The 15,943-nt window shown below is 40.7% G+C and overlaps 1 protein-coding gene across 1 annotated transcript in view; it reads right to left on the bottom strand.

Moving 5' to 3' along the window:
• The window catches only part of LOC308380665 (IgGFc-binding protein), a gene marked incomplete at both ends in the record, with an annotated part of 45,357 nt that overhangs the window by 26,642 nt on the left and 2,772 nt on the right, over nucleotides 1-15,943 (bottom strand). Inside the window, 11 exons of the mRNA XM_080858071.1 lie at nucleotides 1,614-2,187; nucleotides 2,360-2,688; nucleotides 2,982-3,036; nucleotides 3,275-3,471; nucleotides 4,754-5,216; nucleotides 5,501-6,102; nucleotides 6,262-6,829; nucleotides 6,996-7,594; nucleotides 7,789-8,359; nucleotides 8,962-9,299; nucleotides 9,615-10,796. Of these exons, the coding sequence (XP_080714197.1) occupies nucleotides 1,614-2,187; nucleotides 2,360-2,688; nucleotides 2,982-3,036; nucleotides 3,275-3,471; nucleotides 4,754-5,216; nucleotides 5,501-6,102; nucleotides 6,262-6,829; nucleotides 6,996-7,594; nucleotides 7,789-8,359; nucleotides 8,962-9,299; nucleotides 9,615-10,796 (5,478 nt within the window). The remainder of the gene's footprint in view (nucleotides 1-1,613; nucleotides 2,188-2,359; nucleotides 2,689-2,981; nucleotides 3,037-3,274; nucleotides 3,472-4,753; nucleotides 5,217-5,500; nucleotides 6,103-6,261; nucleotides 6,830-6,995; nucleotides 7,595-7,788; nucleotides 8,360-8,961; nucleotides 9,300-9,614; nucleotides 10,797-15,943) is intronic.

Below are 15,943 nucleotides of genomic sequence, written 5' to 3'. Positions count from 1 at the left end.
AACTAAAAACCAGGTTTTAAGTACTGAATACATAATGTTAATAAGTTAGTAGAACTGTTTGGGTTTACAGTGCAGGGTATCAACCTCCTCTCTGTAGGCTGACTCGTCATTGTCAGTGGCCCACAATGGTTGTGTCGTCAGCCAACTTGACGATGAAAAATCGTATACATGCTAATCAAATCTATGAAAGTAAAATACTTAATACTGGTATGAGAAAATTTATTTAATTGAAATACAAGTTATTAAAAACAAATACATTCTACTGAAACTGAAAATCTAGTAAGTAGGCTACTGTATATTGGCTTGTCTTTTAGTTTCATTCAGTTAGTTTACCTTATCATGCAATATCTGATCATATTTTGATTACATAAGGAAACATATTGGTGTTTCTTTTCATGTGATTTCCTCCCCCACAAGAATGTATCACATTCACACCACTCTTCATAAACATTCAAATGTTCAGCCCTTTCATGTCTGCATACCTTCACATCTTTCATATGTGGGTAGACTCCATACTAACATGGCCTACCTGACACCTTGAACCAGATTCCCAGATTATGTTCAATTGTGTAGTTTACCTTCCTATAAGTGAAATGTAACTTGTATGCTATATGAAGATGATCACAGATGTTATGGAGGAAGCCAATCTTGGCTTATTTTTCTCTCTGTACTTCCTGGACTTTTGCCAGGAACCTACAGCTTGTCCCCTGGAGGCATTTAACTTAAACAGAGAATCACTTGTAGGCTGATGGTCTCTCTGTTATTCTTGCAGTGGCATTAAATTACCCAAGAAACTTTGACGTTGTAGATAGGGAGAAAACCTTTATTTAGTCCAAAGATACAAGTTTCCAAACTTCTCTAAGTTTCCAGTCCTTGATAAACACTGAGGCTTGCTAAGAATTGTATCTCTGTACAGATGCCATGACCGGTCATATCCCACTACATAGGTGTTGGCTATGGTTGTTCAAGTGACATAAATAAGCTAGTTCTTGTCGACGTGGCTTTTGAATTCACACACACAGAAAGACAGATGTGAAATAAATTGCTTAAAATACATTATTGTTGTTCACAGTTACTGTTGGGGCAATGAAGTCTTAAAATGTTCTGTATCGATCTCCATAAACAAATGAAAGATTAAAACAGAATTGTCATGCATAAAATGTTTATTGTATGTAGATAGAGAAGCGGTACCTCTGATTACACTTTGTGATGCATGGATTATATTGCATTACAAATATGAAGTATTATATTAATTGGAATACATGATATTGATACATAGCCTTAATTATGTGGCTTTTTACTTCAATGGATATATATATTTTACTCTCATATACTGGATGAGAGCAAATTTGGTATTCTTGGCTGATGCTGTAGTTTGGTTTCTGTGTAGAGATAACTCTGCTGGTTTCCTTCAGTATCCTCTTCAGCGACTCAGCCCCTTCTCTTCAGACTTCTGTTTCAGAAAAATAATTGAACAATATTAAGTCATTTTGCATATGCAATAAAATATGAGAAGAATTAAGAGCAGAGTTATTATTTAGTCATAAGCATCCACATCTATCGAGCCATTCTCCAAAATATGCACTAAACTGACTGAGGGAAATAATACTTACAGCAGTCGAGTGTCTGCAGCCACTGTTTAGAAATCTCAGCACCATTCATCTGGCAGATTTTGGCATAATTGGCCATGACCCTGCAGAGCATCCTGTTGTCTCCGTCGTGGATGCACATGTTGTAAAGGCAGTCATTTAGCAGCTTCCCTGGCAGGACCTTGGCATGACAGGCAGAGAACGCACCGTTTTTCTCTGCGATCTCGCCACAGTAATCCTTCTGTTTATAGAGCGCCTCGTCCTCTGCTGTACAGACTGGGCATTGACCTTGGCAGGAGTGCCAGCAGGTGCTGTTGGACTCGGGGAGGCTCCATGCTTCGGCCCACTTAGTAAGGTTTGTGAAGGGGCTGCTATCGGGCATGGACAAATCATCTGCCTGGTCACCGTTGTAGGTTCCACACATGCCCTCAAGATTGTTGTGGTAGCTGCTAGGCACAGTGACCTGTAAGACCTCCCCCCAGTCGAAGACAATATCCACTCCGAAGTCTGTGTTGATGAAACCCTGGTAGGACTTCTGGGTTATTCTGATTTTCCCAGATTTGAGAGTATGAGGGAGCTTAACCTTGATTCCATTCACCTAGAAAACATCATGGCCAACAAGACATGTTATTAGATTCAGTCTGAGATAAGTTGCTCAGTGATCTTTTCTTTTTTGAATACTTCAAAATGTTGATTTTAAGTGTTTTTAAATGCACAAAATAACGAATGCGGATGTGTTCGAAATAATACTTGAATTGAATGTCACGCACCACCACTGTGCCAGGATCACGATAGACAACAACAATCTTGACATCTTCAATGCTGATGGTTGCAGTCTTTAGGTAGGAACCTCTGTGCAGATTTTCCATCTCAGTTTCAGTCACAATGCTGAAAGGCGTCAGGGTGCTGTCTAGACCTGTCGTCTGAACCAGGGTGTATATGCATGAGCCCTGGAAAGAGAAAAGCTTTCCATCGAAGCTCCGGTAGTGCGGATCCCCCATGACCCAGCAGGTAGCCTCGGATTCTGCCACACACTGGACATTGGTGCCATTCTTGACGCACCTCTCCTTTTCACGGCAATTCTTTTCCTCACAAGGGTCTTTCCCGGACATGATCAATTTAAAAAACATGATCAACATTATTCATTATTCATTCAATTATGTCAATTAAATTCATTATTTATAATAATCATAGCAATAATAAGCATTATCATCATCATTCTTTCTAGATTTCATGAATACATTCTGTGCTTTTTTTCACTTAACACTTCCTGCCAACTGTATTCAGTAACAAAGACAGGGGACTCACCCAGTTGATAGCAGTTCCTTACTCCTCCCCTGGTATCACAGACCTGTTTTGCTGTGCACTGTGTTTGCTCGCATGAAAACACACCATCCACACAGGTGCACTTCTCCGTGCAGTCTTCCCTCATCACCTCCTCCCCAGACTACAGGAAAACACGCAAGCAAATGCTGAGACATTACTGTGTGCTTACACAACACTGCACCACTACTATGACAAATGCGGAATATCCTGCTTTGCCATGGAAGGAAGGAAAGGAACTAAGGTCAGTCGATGACGAAAGCTGAGTTTGACCAGAACCATCTTCATCAGAACCTGATCATATATTGGTAAACACGCCTAAACACAAAGACGCACACACAAATACACACACACACACTAACCTTATAATATTGTCCATCAGCCACACATCCACATTTCCCAAATGGTTTACACGTTCCTGCGTCAAATGCAAATCCATCCACGCACTCACATCCCTCCTGGCAGTGTGGGCACTTCTGAGGTGTAGTTAGACTGGCACAGGTAGTGGAACAGGTGTCAGCACAGAGCTCATACTGACTGTCCTTTGGGCACTTCATAGCTAGGACAGAGAGAGAAATTGAGCAGAAAATCAAATGCTTTGGGTGGGTTTGGTTTTATAAAACGGCATCGAAAATGTAATGCAGTCTACCTGAAACGCTTTTAAAGGTACAGTGTGTAGGATTTAGGGGGATCCATTAGCAGAATAAAGTATTTATAATTATGTTTTTATGAGTGTATAAATCACCTGTAACTATGGATGGTTTTGTTTTCGTTAGCTTAGAATGAGCCCTTTATATCTAGATAGGAGCAGGTCATCTTCCATGAAGGCCACCATGTTGCGCTGCCATGTTTCTACAGTAGCCCAGAATGGACAACAATGGTTCTAGAGAGGGCCTTTCATATATTGGTGACATTTTTTTTATTTTTTTATTTTTTTTTACAAATGTAGCATTATTTAGCGCAAAAAGCAAGGGAGCGTGATGCTCGTTGTCATAGAAGCGGAAACATGGAGCAAACCTAAAGTGGGACAGGCGACAGTAGTAAACAAGGATAGACATGGGTGTGGCCTATCACTCATGGAAATTGTTGATGACACCCCAAAGCTACCGTGGGCATAGTTACCAACACAAGTAACCTTTCTACCTTGCAAACTAATTAGCTAAATACAATTTCTAAAAATCAAACTAACGACATCACTTCATAAATTCTGGCCTCTCGATGCGTCTTTCAACTATGCCATCATTTTGGAAGTAGCAACTGACACCTGACCGACCCGCTTGAAAAAAAGGGGTGATGGACGGGTTACCGCTAGATGCCATTAAATCCTACACACGGCACCTTTAGATTTTGAACAAACTGGGAGTGAAATGGGTCATTAAAATGTTCCAGTGCTAGCAGCAGTCATTGTGACATCAAGTTAAGGAAAGCTGCTGAGCTATTTATAGATCAGATTAAAGCAATGCAGCCACAAAGAACATATGCATATCATATACATAGTTTAAGTCGAATCAAGTATGAGTCATATCAGATCTATAGTATAAGTCATATCATATATACAGTATAAGTCATATCATATATACAGTATAAGTCATATCATATATACAGTATAAGTCATATAATATATACATTATAAGTCATATCATATAGTATAAGTCATATCATATATATTGTAAGTCATATCATATATATAGTAAAAGTCATATCATATATATAGTATAAGTATACATTATATTAGGTACACTCACGACAGAATGTTTCATTTCGCCAGCTGTCAACCGAAGCCCCAGATTTCTGGCAGACAGCAACGTAGTTTTGCAAGTGTTGGCAGAGAACATCTTTACTCCCCCCTTGGTCTGAAAGGTCTTTTACACATTTGTTGAAGTACTCCTGTGGGGGAACAGTTGTATGGCACTTCGAAAATGGACCCTTTATATCTTTCAAGATTTCGCACAACTCTTTGGACTCCTCCTGCGGCCGTGGAGTGGGACACTGAGAACCACAACCTGTCTGACATTTCACACCCTCCTGAGCCACTACCCAGCCCTTGGCGAAGTCTTCTGCTGAAAGGGCCTCGGTACCATTGGGTAAGGCAAAATCATCAGCTGGGTTGTCGTTGTAGTTGCCACACAGGCCCAACAGTACGCTTTTGTAAGAGGATGGCATTTCCACTCTGACCATGGAGACGGTGTCATAGGTCACCTCCAAACCAAAGTCAGTTTGCAGAATGATGAAGAGGCCATTCTGATAAGCTCGCACCTTCCCGTCGTCCAGTTGGAGAGGGAGATTCACTCTGACACCATCCAGCTGTCAGTGGAGGGAGAGAGAGAGACGGCAAAGCAGTGAAAGATGTGGACTGTGATATTGCAAGATTCTGTTCATTATCATGATATCTAGTACTTTCAGGATAACATTAAGAATATGGAAATGAAATGGTGGCAGGGCTTTAACAGAAGTAAAACATGGTAAATACTTAACTGTACGTTCACAAAAAAAATGAACAATACTAGGTTGCTTGAAGAAGCAAAGGGGGAACGCAGGACAGAGGACAACTCGAAGTACAGCTAGACAGCTACGTGATATGCAATTACCTTTACTTCCCAGATTCTTCCAGGAAGCATGATGATATTGTAGTCATTTACTTGTATTTGGACACTGCGGGTAACCGTCGGATGATTGGGTGCTGAATCCTGATGGACTACCACACTGAAGGGAACCCTCTTACCATCTTTGTCCTTGACAACCTCTGCCATTTTATACATGCAGTTCCCAGAAACACTAAACCTCCTGTTATCAAATGAACTGTAGTGTCCCCTCCCTGACACAGAACAAGCTGCTCTGGCAGTGGGGAAGCACGCCTGGGTCCCATCCTGGATGCGGCACACTTCATGGGGCCCACAAGAGAAGTTGCTTTGGCATTGTACCCTGCCGTCGTTCCCACACACACAACGGCCTGTGCACTGGTCACCGAGGAAAAATACTTGTCCTTGCTGGTAGTAGCGCCCTTTGTGCTCACAGCCACACTGATCCTCTGCCACACACTGCCCATCGCTCAGCGCAAAGTTGTCGTCGCACTCGCAGCCCTCCCTGCAGGGGGCGCTCTCGCAGCTCTCTGGCTCCTCGGCTCCGCGACACATCTCAGAACAGCCAGACATGCACACCTCGTAATGGCTGTTTGCCCGGCAGGCCAGAGCTGGCAAAGAGAAACCATAGAGACCATAAACATCTCTGTGAAATGACCATGCACCAATAGCAAAGATGATTATTTGCATCTTTATCAATCATGCTGATAAATGAAGAGCTACTCCTTGACTCAAGCTTGCGTTTTTGCCTGAAAAACTGTTGTACTCACGACAGAATGTCTTTGTTCTCCAAACGTCGATCCTGGCTTTGGACTCCTGGCACACCGTGGTGTACGTGCTGAGGGCATTGCAGAGAGCAGAAGAGTGGCCATTATACATGCACATGTCATAAACACAGTCATTATAGTACTGCTCTGGATTCACTTTGCCATGACACTCCTTGAAGGGACCAGCTTTGTTCGTGAGGATGCTACAGGCTGTTCGGAAATCCTTGTTCGCCTCTGCCTTGATGTCACACACAGGGCACTTCTGGCCTTCGCATGTGTCTTTGCACCGAGGGTCATCCTTCACTTTCCAGCTTATACCAAACTTGGTTGGGTTTTTGGCATTGGTGTTATTGGGTGTAAGCATGTCGTCGTGACCATTGCCATTGAGGTTTCCACACAGGCCACCCACCACTCCACTGTAGGTGCTTGGGAGAGTAACTGACACATAGCTTCTCCAGTCATACTGCACCTCAAAGCCAAACTCGGTTTTAACCACACCAGTCCTGCCTCTTCGGAAAATTGACAGTCGTCCTTCTTCCAGTGTTATTGGCAAGTTTACAAATACGTCAAGCTTTACAGGAAAGCAGAAAATCTCATGTCAGTTTTTCACCGAGGAATTTAAAAAAAGTTATCTTTTTGTGTTATCGCTAACTTTGTACCACAGAAAACAAACCAAAACAACATACTCATTGTTAGTTTATAGATTAGTAACTGTATGTTTGCATGATTGAACTTACCAGTACTCTTCCCGGGTTATCACTACTTAAGACAATGGTGTGTCCATACACTTTGATCAACACTGTCTTGGTGTAGGCCACCGCCTTGTTCCGGCCTCGGTTCTCGTTCTGGACTTGCACCTCGAAAGGTTCCAAAGTTGGATCTTGAGTGTTGACTAGTTTGGACAGGTAGTATGTGCACGTTCCCTGGAAGTCAAATCTCTTACCATCAAACGAGTGGTAGTGTGGGTCACCGGAGCCCCAGCAGGTGGCGTAGGAGAGTGGGTAGCAGTCTCTCACGCCGTTCCTCAAAGAACACACTTCAGAACTCTTGCACTTGGTGCCAGTGCACTGAAGGTTTCCAGAATTGCATGTGCATTTTTTAGAGCATGTGTTGTCTGTCCAAAAAGTCGACCCTGGTGGGTAATAGCGCCCTTTGTGGGTGCAGCCACACGAGGTCTCTGGCACACACTTGTCAACACTGAGCACGAAACCCTTGTCGCACTGGCAGCCCTCTACACAGGGCAGCTGGCAGGTGGATGCGGCATTTTTCTCAGCACAAGACGATGCACAGGCTGCGCCACATGCTTCAAAGTGGCTGTTTGCAGGACAATCTATGGCTGTAAGCAACAACAGTGAAGAAGGACAAAAACGTCAAAAAGTGACAGAGAAAAATACAACCTCTTCCCTTCTGTGATGTAAATAATATCTTGCAAATAGCATGTGCAGATTACTCTTTTGCTTAAAAACTAAGAACATGACATTTTGTAATTTACTCATTGTATATATTTTTTATATTATAGGCTGCACTTACGACAGTTAGCAAGAGTCCTCCAGCGATCGATCTTGATGCCCTCGGCCATGCATGCAGCCACGTAGTTTTCAATGTTGTCACACAGGAAACTTCTGATGCCTTTATTGATGCATATGTCATACACGCAATTGTCGAAGAACATGTTGGGGTCAACTTTGCCCGTGCAGTTGGCAAATACACTATTGGAGTCAGTCATGAGGCCACAGTACTTATTCCCACTAAATTTGCCTCGCTGGGCCGGAGAGCAACTGGGGCAATTATTCCGACAGTTATCATGGCAGAACAAGTCACCGTCAGGCACTTTCCAGCTCTTTGCAAACTCGAGGGATGAAGAGAGTCGACTTTCAGAACGGCTGGTCCATTCATCGCTGCGGTCACCGTTGTAATTCCCGCAAAGTCCGCCGACTGTGTTGAAGTAGCTGCTTGATGCTGTAATGTACAGCATCATACTCCAGTCATATGAGACTTTCAGGCCAAAATCAGTTGTCAGAACGGCATACCTTCCTCTGTGGACCACCTGAAGCTTTCCCCCCACAAGACTCACAGGCAGGAACATAATTTCGCCATCCACCTGGTGAAGAAGTGGGTTCTTTTTAGATCAACATCTAAATATCTAAAACCTTTCAGATACATTATAAAACTTGTTGACTTCAGTCCTAAGTGGTCCACCCTAGTTGTGGGTCATCAACATTTTACATAACAAATAGATTCATCCGGTGTATAAAAAGGGAATGCAAAACTTAATTAACTTAATATAATAATAATTAACTTTTTTTTTCTTTTTTTTTTTAACAACAAAAATATTTTTTCGGGCCTTTAACTACATTTGAGTTTTAAAAATGTCCATTCAACATGCAATGCAATCCCTTGTGTTCAAAAAGTCCCTGCTCAATCAGCCAACAACCAGTATCTCATAATATAATACAAAAATCCAATATGGCCCCTGGTTTGAGCCAAACATTTTCATGTCAATGTGCCACCTGTTTTTTCAACGAAAGCTACTCTTCACAGATTAATCAGAGCAAATCATGATGGCTGTTATATGTTGCTCAATCAGCCAACAACCAGTATCTGATAAAAACATTACAAAAATGTAAAAGGGACCATTTGAGCCAGCAAAGGCGAAATATCTGTATGAAATGTGTCTACATTAGTTCAACTTTTGTTGCTTACCTCCACCGCGCCCCTTCTTTTTCTGATGGCCACTGTGTGATTGTACACAGTCACTGTGACCTTCCTCACAAGAGACACCCATTTGTTCCATCTGTGGTTATTCTTGGCCTGGACTGTGAAGGGAATAAGACCTTCCTCTTTCTTCAAAACCTCTGCCATGGTGTAGGTGCAGGTGCCCTGGAAGTCATAGCGTTTCCCGTCAAAGGTTGTGTAATGGGGATCCCCTAAAGCCGAGCAGGTTGACCTTGAGATGGGAACACAAACACCTCTTTTGCATTCCTCCTTCTCCCGGCACGTGATACTTTCACAAGGGTCAGGTGGTGAAGTTGGTACAACTCCTGAAACACAGTCATATTTTATTTCAAAACAGTTATATATACTGAAGGGAGGGACCATTTTAATGAAAACTGATGACACAATGTGACTACACAGCTACCAATAAAAGGAAATGAGAAATACATTTTTTTACACAATATCTTATGCAATACCTAACCATCTGGCTTTATTCAGATAGGATACATTCGGCCTATTTCAGTTTTATTAGATCAAAAACAATTTCAGTGGACATTCACCACAGTTTAGGGTTCATATTTTAATATGACCAACACATTTACTGGATTGTTATATTTTATGAAGTGTAAATAAAAGCTCACCTGTGGAACACACCCCGGTTGTACCATAACCGTGTGCATGTTTGCCACCAAAGACATAAACTGTCATGAGGGCCTTTCCAGAGATGGTGACAGGACCTTTGCCTTTACCAAGTGACTTCATGGCCCAAGCATACCGCCCATCAGAGCGGAAAGGCGTCCAGCCTGTCACACCGCTGATTGTGTCTGAGTCCTCGACTTCAGAGACAATGACAGCCGTGTTGATATAACTTTGTTGTAAGTACAACGTCCACTTATTTGACATCTCAGACGTCGGGAGAATGGTGGTGAGAAACTCGTCGTGTGGAAGGTTGCTTCCAAAGTACATCACCATCACCCTCTTGTTGCTCCTTACAATGACGGAATCACCTCTACTTATGTTGATGTTCTTGCTTCCCCCTGCATGAAGTGTGATTGTTTTCTTTTGATTTGAAATGGTAACAGCTGTATCATCATCAGCTGCAACCACATAGGCAAGGTCTTTTATGTTGTTATTGGCTGTTTGCATACCCGGAATCAAATAGTGATTTGAAAAACTTGTTGTTGGGATTAGCTGTTCATATATGTGTTCACAGTATCCCTTGATCCGACCACACTGGTTTCCAATCAGAACAGCCAGAGGTTGTGTAGACAGGATCCTGGTGCCAGTGAACGTTTGACGACTCATAAATTGGTAGACTTCATTAGGCTTTAGCTTGAGGGTAATTTTTTTCCCGCGCTTCCAGTGCTTTATGCCTTTGACAGACATGTCGGCAAAAGGCAGGATTTCCACCAGGTTATCTCCGTCACCATTTACGATAGCAACAAGAGCAGACTGTATACTTGGCTTTGGTGTGAACACTACGTACTCCCTGCCCAGGTTGGATGTTGGGAGGATCACACTACTATCTCCAGTGTAAGCTTTGATATTTGATGTCACCACAGTGATGTCACTGGTGGAGGAAATCCGGACAGATTTGTCTGATAACCCCGGATCTAACAGTTCGGTCCCAGGTGGTAAATCAATCCATACTGTGCCTCCTTTGGGGACATTCTCACTCTGTGTGAATAAAAGGCTCCTCACTGTCACTGTCACTGTGGCTGGGTTTTCATGGGCCGTAATAGCAAGCTGAAGTTTTCCAGACTTATTTTCATAGTTTTTCAAGAAGGTAGTCATAAATTCTCGACCAACAGGACACCCACTAACTGGTAAAACCAAACAGGTGAGAAAATATTAGGTGAAATTTCTGCTTGGTGAAACATGATAGTCTTACAAACATTTTTGAAATAACAGAGCTCTTCGATGAATGCATTATTTATTTATTTATTTATTTTTTAAACTGCTTGAAGAAAGTTGAAAAAAAACTTGTTATTGTTCTGCAAGGAATTATGATAAAATATTGATAAATAAATCAAAAGTCCTTTCAGAAAATCTGCTGTTTACAGATGTTAAATCGTTGCAACATTCAATCCTCTGCTAGATCCCCAGTATCATGTTTCTGAAACAGGTTACTTTGAATGCTCTGCTTGATGTGTGATCAGATTACATTGTTGTCAGTGAATGTCCAAGCTGTTCAGTAAACGTATGACATTCACAGGAAATGTGTAACTTATTATTTAAAGACCAACAATTCACATGCAAAAATGCAACAAGCCCCATTATATTATTTTATATGATACAGGTCGGGTTCTTACCTGAGGCTATCGCTGCCGCCAAGAAGAATAAAAGTGGTTTGGTATCCATGGCTGAAAACAGCATAAAATATGATCCTTGAAACATTTAAAACTATATAATTGTGAGTGACCTCTACATTCACTAGTACAGACCAGTGGAGGTTCTTCCATTGAGGAAACGGAGGAAGGACCTCCCCAAACTTTTGGAGAATTTATTTTTTTAATTGAACTGACTAAACTCCTTTAAAATGCAGTTTGATATCAGTATTTAATACTTTGCATATTATAAATTCGTTTTCCTGAGTTAAAATAACATTAGCACCCCCTATCGTAACCAGAAATTACTGCACGGAGGACGTCCTCCCTTTGGCTCCCATTGAAATCAATGGAATCTGTCTCTGACACGGGCGGTTCTTGGGGCTCATTCACTTACATTGCCTAGGGGAGGAAAGACCTCCCTAGCGTCTGAGTCTGCGCCAACACCGCTTAACCAATAAACAACGGATTTGGGGTTAGAGGGAGGGGATTAGACATCAATAGCGAAAGAAGTTGCCCTTCTCGACCATTCTGCTGCCTGTAGGATATCGAAAGAATGTCACACTTGGATTGTTGTTGAAATATTGCAAATAAAGACATGTGCAATGGAGAACGGAGACATTGTACATGTTTTATTGAACAAACCGTTTTCTACATTTAGCTACAGAGAGAAGGTTGGTATAAAAACAACAGGGAGACCACTTCCAAAAATTCGAGTCGCAAAACCCAGTGGTAAAACCGCTGTCGTTAATGCTAACTGGTATGCAAAATTCTCATAGCTCACTGGTAGCATTACAAACAATCGGCTATACTGCTGGCTCTGTTTACTCATGGGTAAATCACAGACTTGGTCTGTAAATGGAGAACATCCATCTATGGATGACGAGACCATACGTTTAGCTGATGGGTTGAGGGGAAAATTAGAGGACTTTGAATTCGTGTTTTTACTCTTCACGTTTGAGCAATTATTTCCACACTGACGTCGTGTTTGACATCTTGCAACACAAATCGATGGATGTCTCCTATTGCAGACTGCGCATAGAGAGCCTCCTACGGATCGTAGAGGAGCTTAAATTGGAGAACACATTTGTTCAAATTTACCAGAGGGCCGTCGCTGTAGACGACCCAGATTTATTTCACCGGAAAAAAAGGAGACAGGGCCAGTCCGATCCGCGTCAAACCTATAGGCGGTTGTACCATTCCGTTCACGACAGTATCATCACCCAAATCACGCAGCGCTTTCAACATTTAGAACGCTTGCAATTCATGGAGCGTTTAAATGTGGACAAATTTGAGTCTTTCAAGACAGATTTCCCCATGCAGTCACTTTTAAATTTGCTCGAGACATACGGCCAATTCTTTGATCAGGACAAGTTGAAAGTAGAACTGCTGCATTTCCATCGTAATCCAGACATTCATTCTTCACGAAAGTTCTGCGAGGCCATTGGCTTCATGAAATCAAGTGGTCTTGATGGGGCAATGCCACAGCTGTACAAACTAATGTGTCTGATTGCAACCATTGGTGCTACTTCTGCAGGGGTTGAGCGAAGTTTTTCGTGCTTGAAACGAATCAAAAGTTACACACGGAACACAATGGGGCATGAGAGATTGAAACATTTGGCCATGATTTCTATTGAAAAGAAAATTCTGAAGTCTCTTCAAAAAAATCCTGCCTGGTATGATCAAGTCACAGACATTTTTGCGACTCAAACAGCGAGGACGATCGACTTGATCTTCAAGTGAAAGCATATTTAATTGGCTAACAGTCTGCAGCTATTGAAAGCATCAGCATTTCTGAAACATTCACAAACATCCATCTTGATTGTTTGTTAAATAATGTTCTTGTTCATGTCGATACGTTCTTGTTCATGTCGATACGTTTTGTTTAAGTTCATAGGCCTTTTGTTGTCTGACTGTTCTTGTTCAGCTGACATTCTGAATGGAAATTGTTAATGAATGTTTCAGAACGCGATGTGTTTCGTATCTATTCTAATTAAGTTGTCACTTGGGGGTTGGCATCATATTAGGCTACTTAGTGAAGGATTCAGAGCCTGATGCATTTTAAATGGCATCACCTTTGGTCTTGTGTCTTAATTTTCCTTAAAACAATTGCAGCTGAAAATAAAATTAGTAATAACCAATAGCTTCAGTTATTGAGGGGGGAAATAGGCCCAGAATTTTGTATTTAGTTTTTCAAATCAAGAGTAGGCCTGATTTGACTAATTGGCTTTGCATCCTTTCCTTCTGGCCTTGTCTAGTCCAAAGACATGGTGTCCACCAGCTTTCAAAGTACAATGATGCCACGGCTTTGTATCAATTGTATCCCTGCCTGCAATTTTTGTACCGTTGTTCACAAACACCCTGAAACAACTTGTATCTTACATACTTATGCCACCAACAGAATAATCAGACCAATGGCAACCAAGCGCGCAGTCCTTCCTCCCTCACTTTAAAAACCAAAAACCGCCACTGGTACAGACATACAGTAAATTGTCTCAATGACCATACAAAAATGTAGTATATTTAAGCAGATATTTAGCAATTAACTAGAAAAGTGCTGTATAAAATTAAAGTATAATTATTATTATTATCTAACATTTGCTACAAATGATACCCATACCTTTCATTGGAGCCCAGTGGGAGTTCACTGAGATATTTATAACAGGAGTCTTCCTTTATATAGTATATGGACTTAAAAATGTAAACATATTGAAAAAGGGTCTTTTCCCTTTATCCCTTGTACATTTCCTCTATGCAAAATGTTGTTTGTGTAGTGATGGCTCTGATAGTAAGGGATCACACGCAGTTTGGGTAGTATGCAGACTTACTCAGCTATTAAAAATGTAAATATACTGCAACAAATGTTAACATATTGAAACAGGATCTTATGACAACGTTTTCCGTTATTGGGATTCCACGCTTGGATAATACTATTTGTGAAGTGGTGTAATTCTGCCAAGTTGTCCACCTGGAGTGTAGACATAAGATTTTATCTTTATGTTGTATTTGTTTCTATGTCAAACCAGGGGCATTTGGAGCTTGTCTTGTTTTTTTTTATTTATTTATTTTTTGAGGAAGGAAATTTGCACTGGTAGGTTGCGAAGGTATACTGTATCTACCTGCTGTAGATATTAAGATTAAATGTGTGCCAAAGAAAAAAATATAGCAAGTCTATCTGAACTTAACTAACTGAGAATAGCAAATATATTATGTCAGACCGACAGCAGTACTTTTACAACTTACAAGTCAGATGTTTTATTGTCAGATGCACAGAATAACACAGGGTCAGACTGGGCACTGACAGTCTTAGGACAAGGCACCGCACAACAACCTACCATAACATAACATAACATAGTATAACATAACATGACAAACACTCTGTACAAGTACTCTGAACATTGACACGTGTTAAACATACAATAACCTAATTTATAATAATACCATGTAATAACCCTAAATATACAAGTTACATATACAATACAGTATGCTAAACCTATAATAACCTATTCATATAATAATAACATGTAATTACCCTACTCAATATACAAGATGAATATACAATACAGTACGCTAAACCCAGGGGAGGTTTTAGCAAATTGGAGGCCCTGGGCAAATAACTATGTTGACACTTAATGTTATATGAAACTGACACTTATTGTGTGAGTGTATGAATTTAAACGTTAAACAGTTGAAAATTATGAGTGCAGTGTAACCTTTTTTTTTTATTACTCTATCAAAACAATGTTTTTTGTTACATTTGATTAAGTCTTTACACTTCTGTTTCTGAAGCAACAACATTTGTTAATTGGAAAGGTTCATGTACTTATTGGGCCTACTGTCTGTATTAGTATTCACACTCTATCTTACAATTCTGCGGATGACAAGTTATCTACCAGCGATTATTTGCAAAGTTAATACCATTAAGCCAAACCAATAAAGACACAATGTTATATCTTTAAATCTTTTATTTAATTGTAAATGTGTAAAAAATGGAAAAATGAAACATGAAAAAAAAAATGGAGTTGTTAAATGGTCAATGCAGAAAAGGAAAGAAACATATTGAGTAACCCAAGACTAGGCATTAAGTTTGCATGCCAGGCAATAACCAGTCAATAAAAAAGGCAAATCTTCACGTTAGCTTGAAATTGCTAAACTACCAGCTTTATCTTTATACCACTACTTTAAATAAATAATCAAGGTACAATCGTGTTATTTTGATGCTATTGCTGTATGTCAACATGTATTTTGCTAGATAACAGTATAAAATCAAGTCAATAACCGTATACGATATGCAAAAGTCATAGAAATTAACTTAGCATAGCAAGAACTCTGCATAACTGGACCTGTTTCTCCAAATTTGAAGGTGAATTTTTGAAGGCTAGCAACTCCTTTTTTGAGGTAGACAGGAAACGCACTGAAACCTCCACGAGTTATTCTTGGGGCCTCTGAACTTGAACATGTCTGTTAAATAAGGCCAAGGGCATGGAGTAAGGAAGCTGTCAGAATTAAATCGTGAAGTTGCATTTCGTGTTTGTAAGAGTTTACAAATATTTATTTTCTGCTCAACTTCAAAAATATGCACGCATATCTATGTTATACACACGAACATTCTGACAGCTTCCTTACTCCATACAAGGGTGGCT

This window comes from Sprattus sprattus, assembly GCF_963457725.1.
Source record: "Sprattus sprattus genome assembly, chromosome: 19".
Lineage (NCBI taxonomy): Eukaryota > Metazoa > Chordata > Actinopteri > Clupeiformes > Clupeidae > Sprattus > Sprattus sprattus.
Note: the sequence above shows the minus strand (reverse complement) of the source record. Positions and strands in the feature narration are given on the sequence as shown.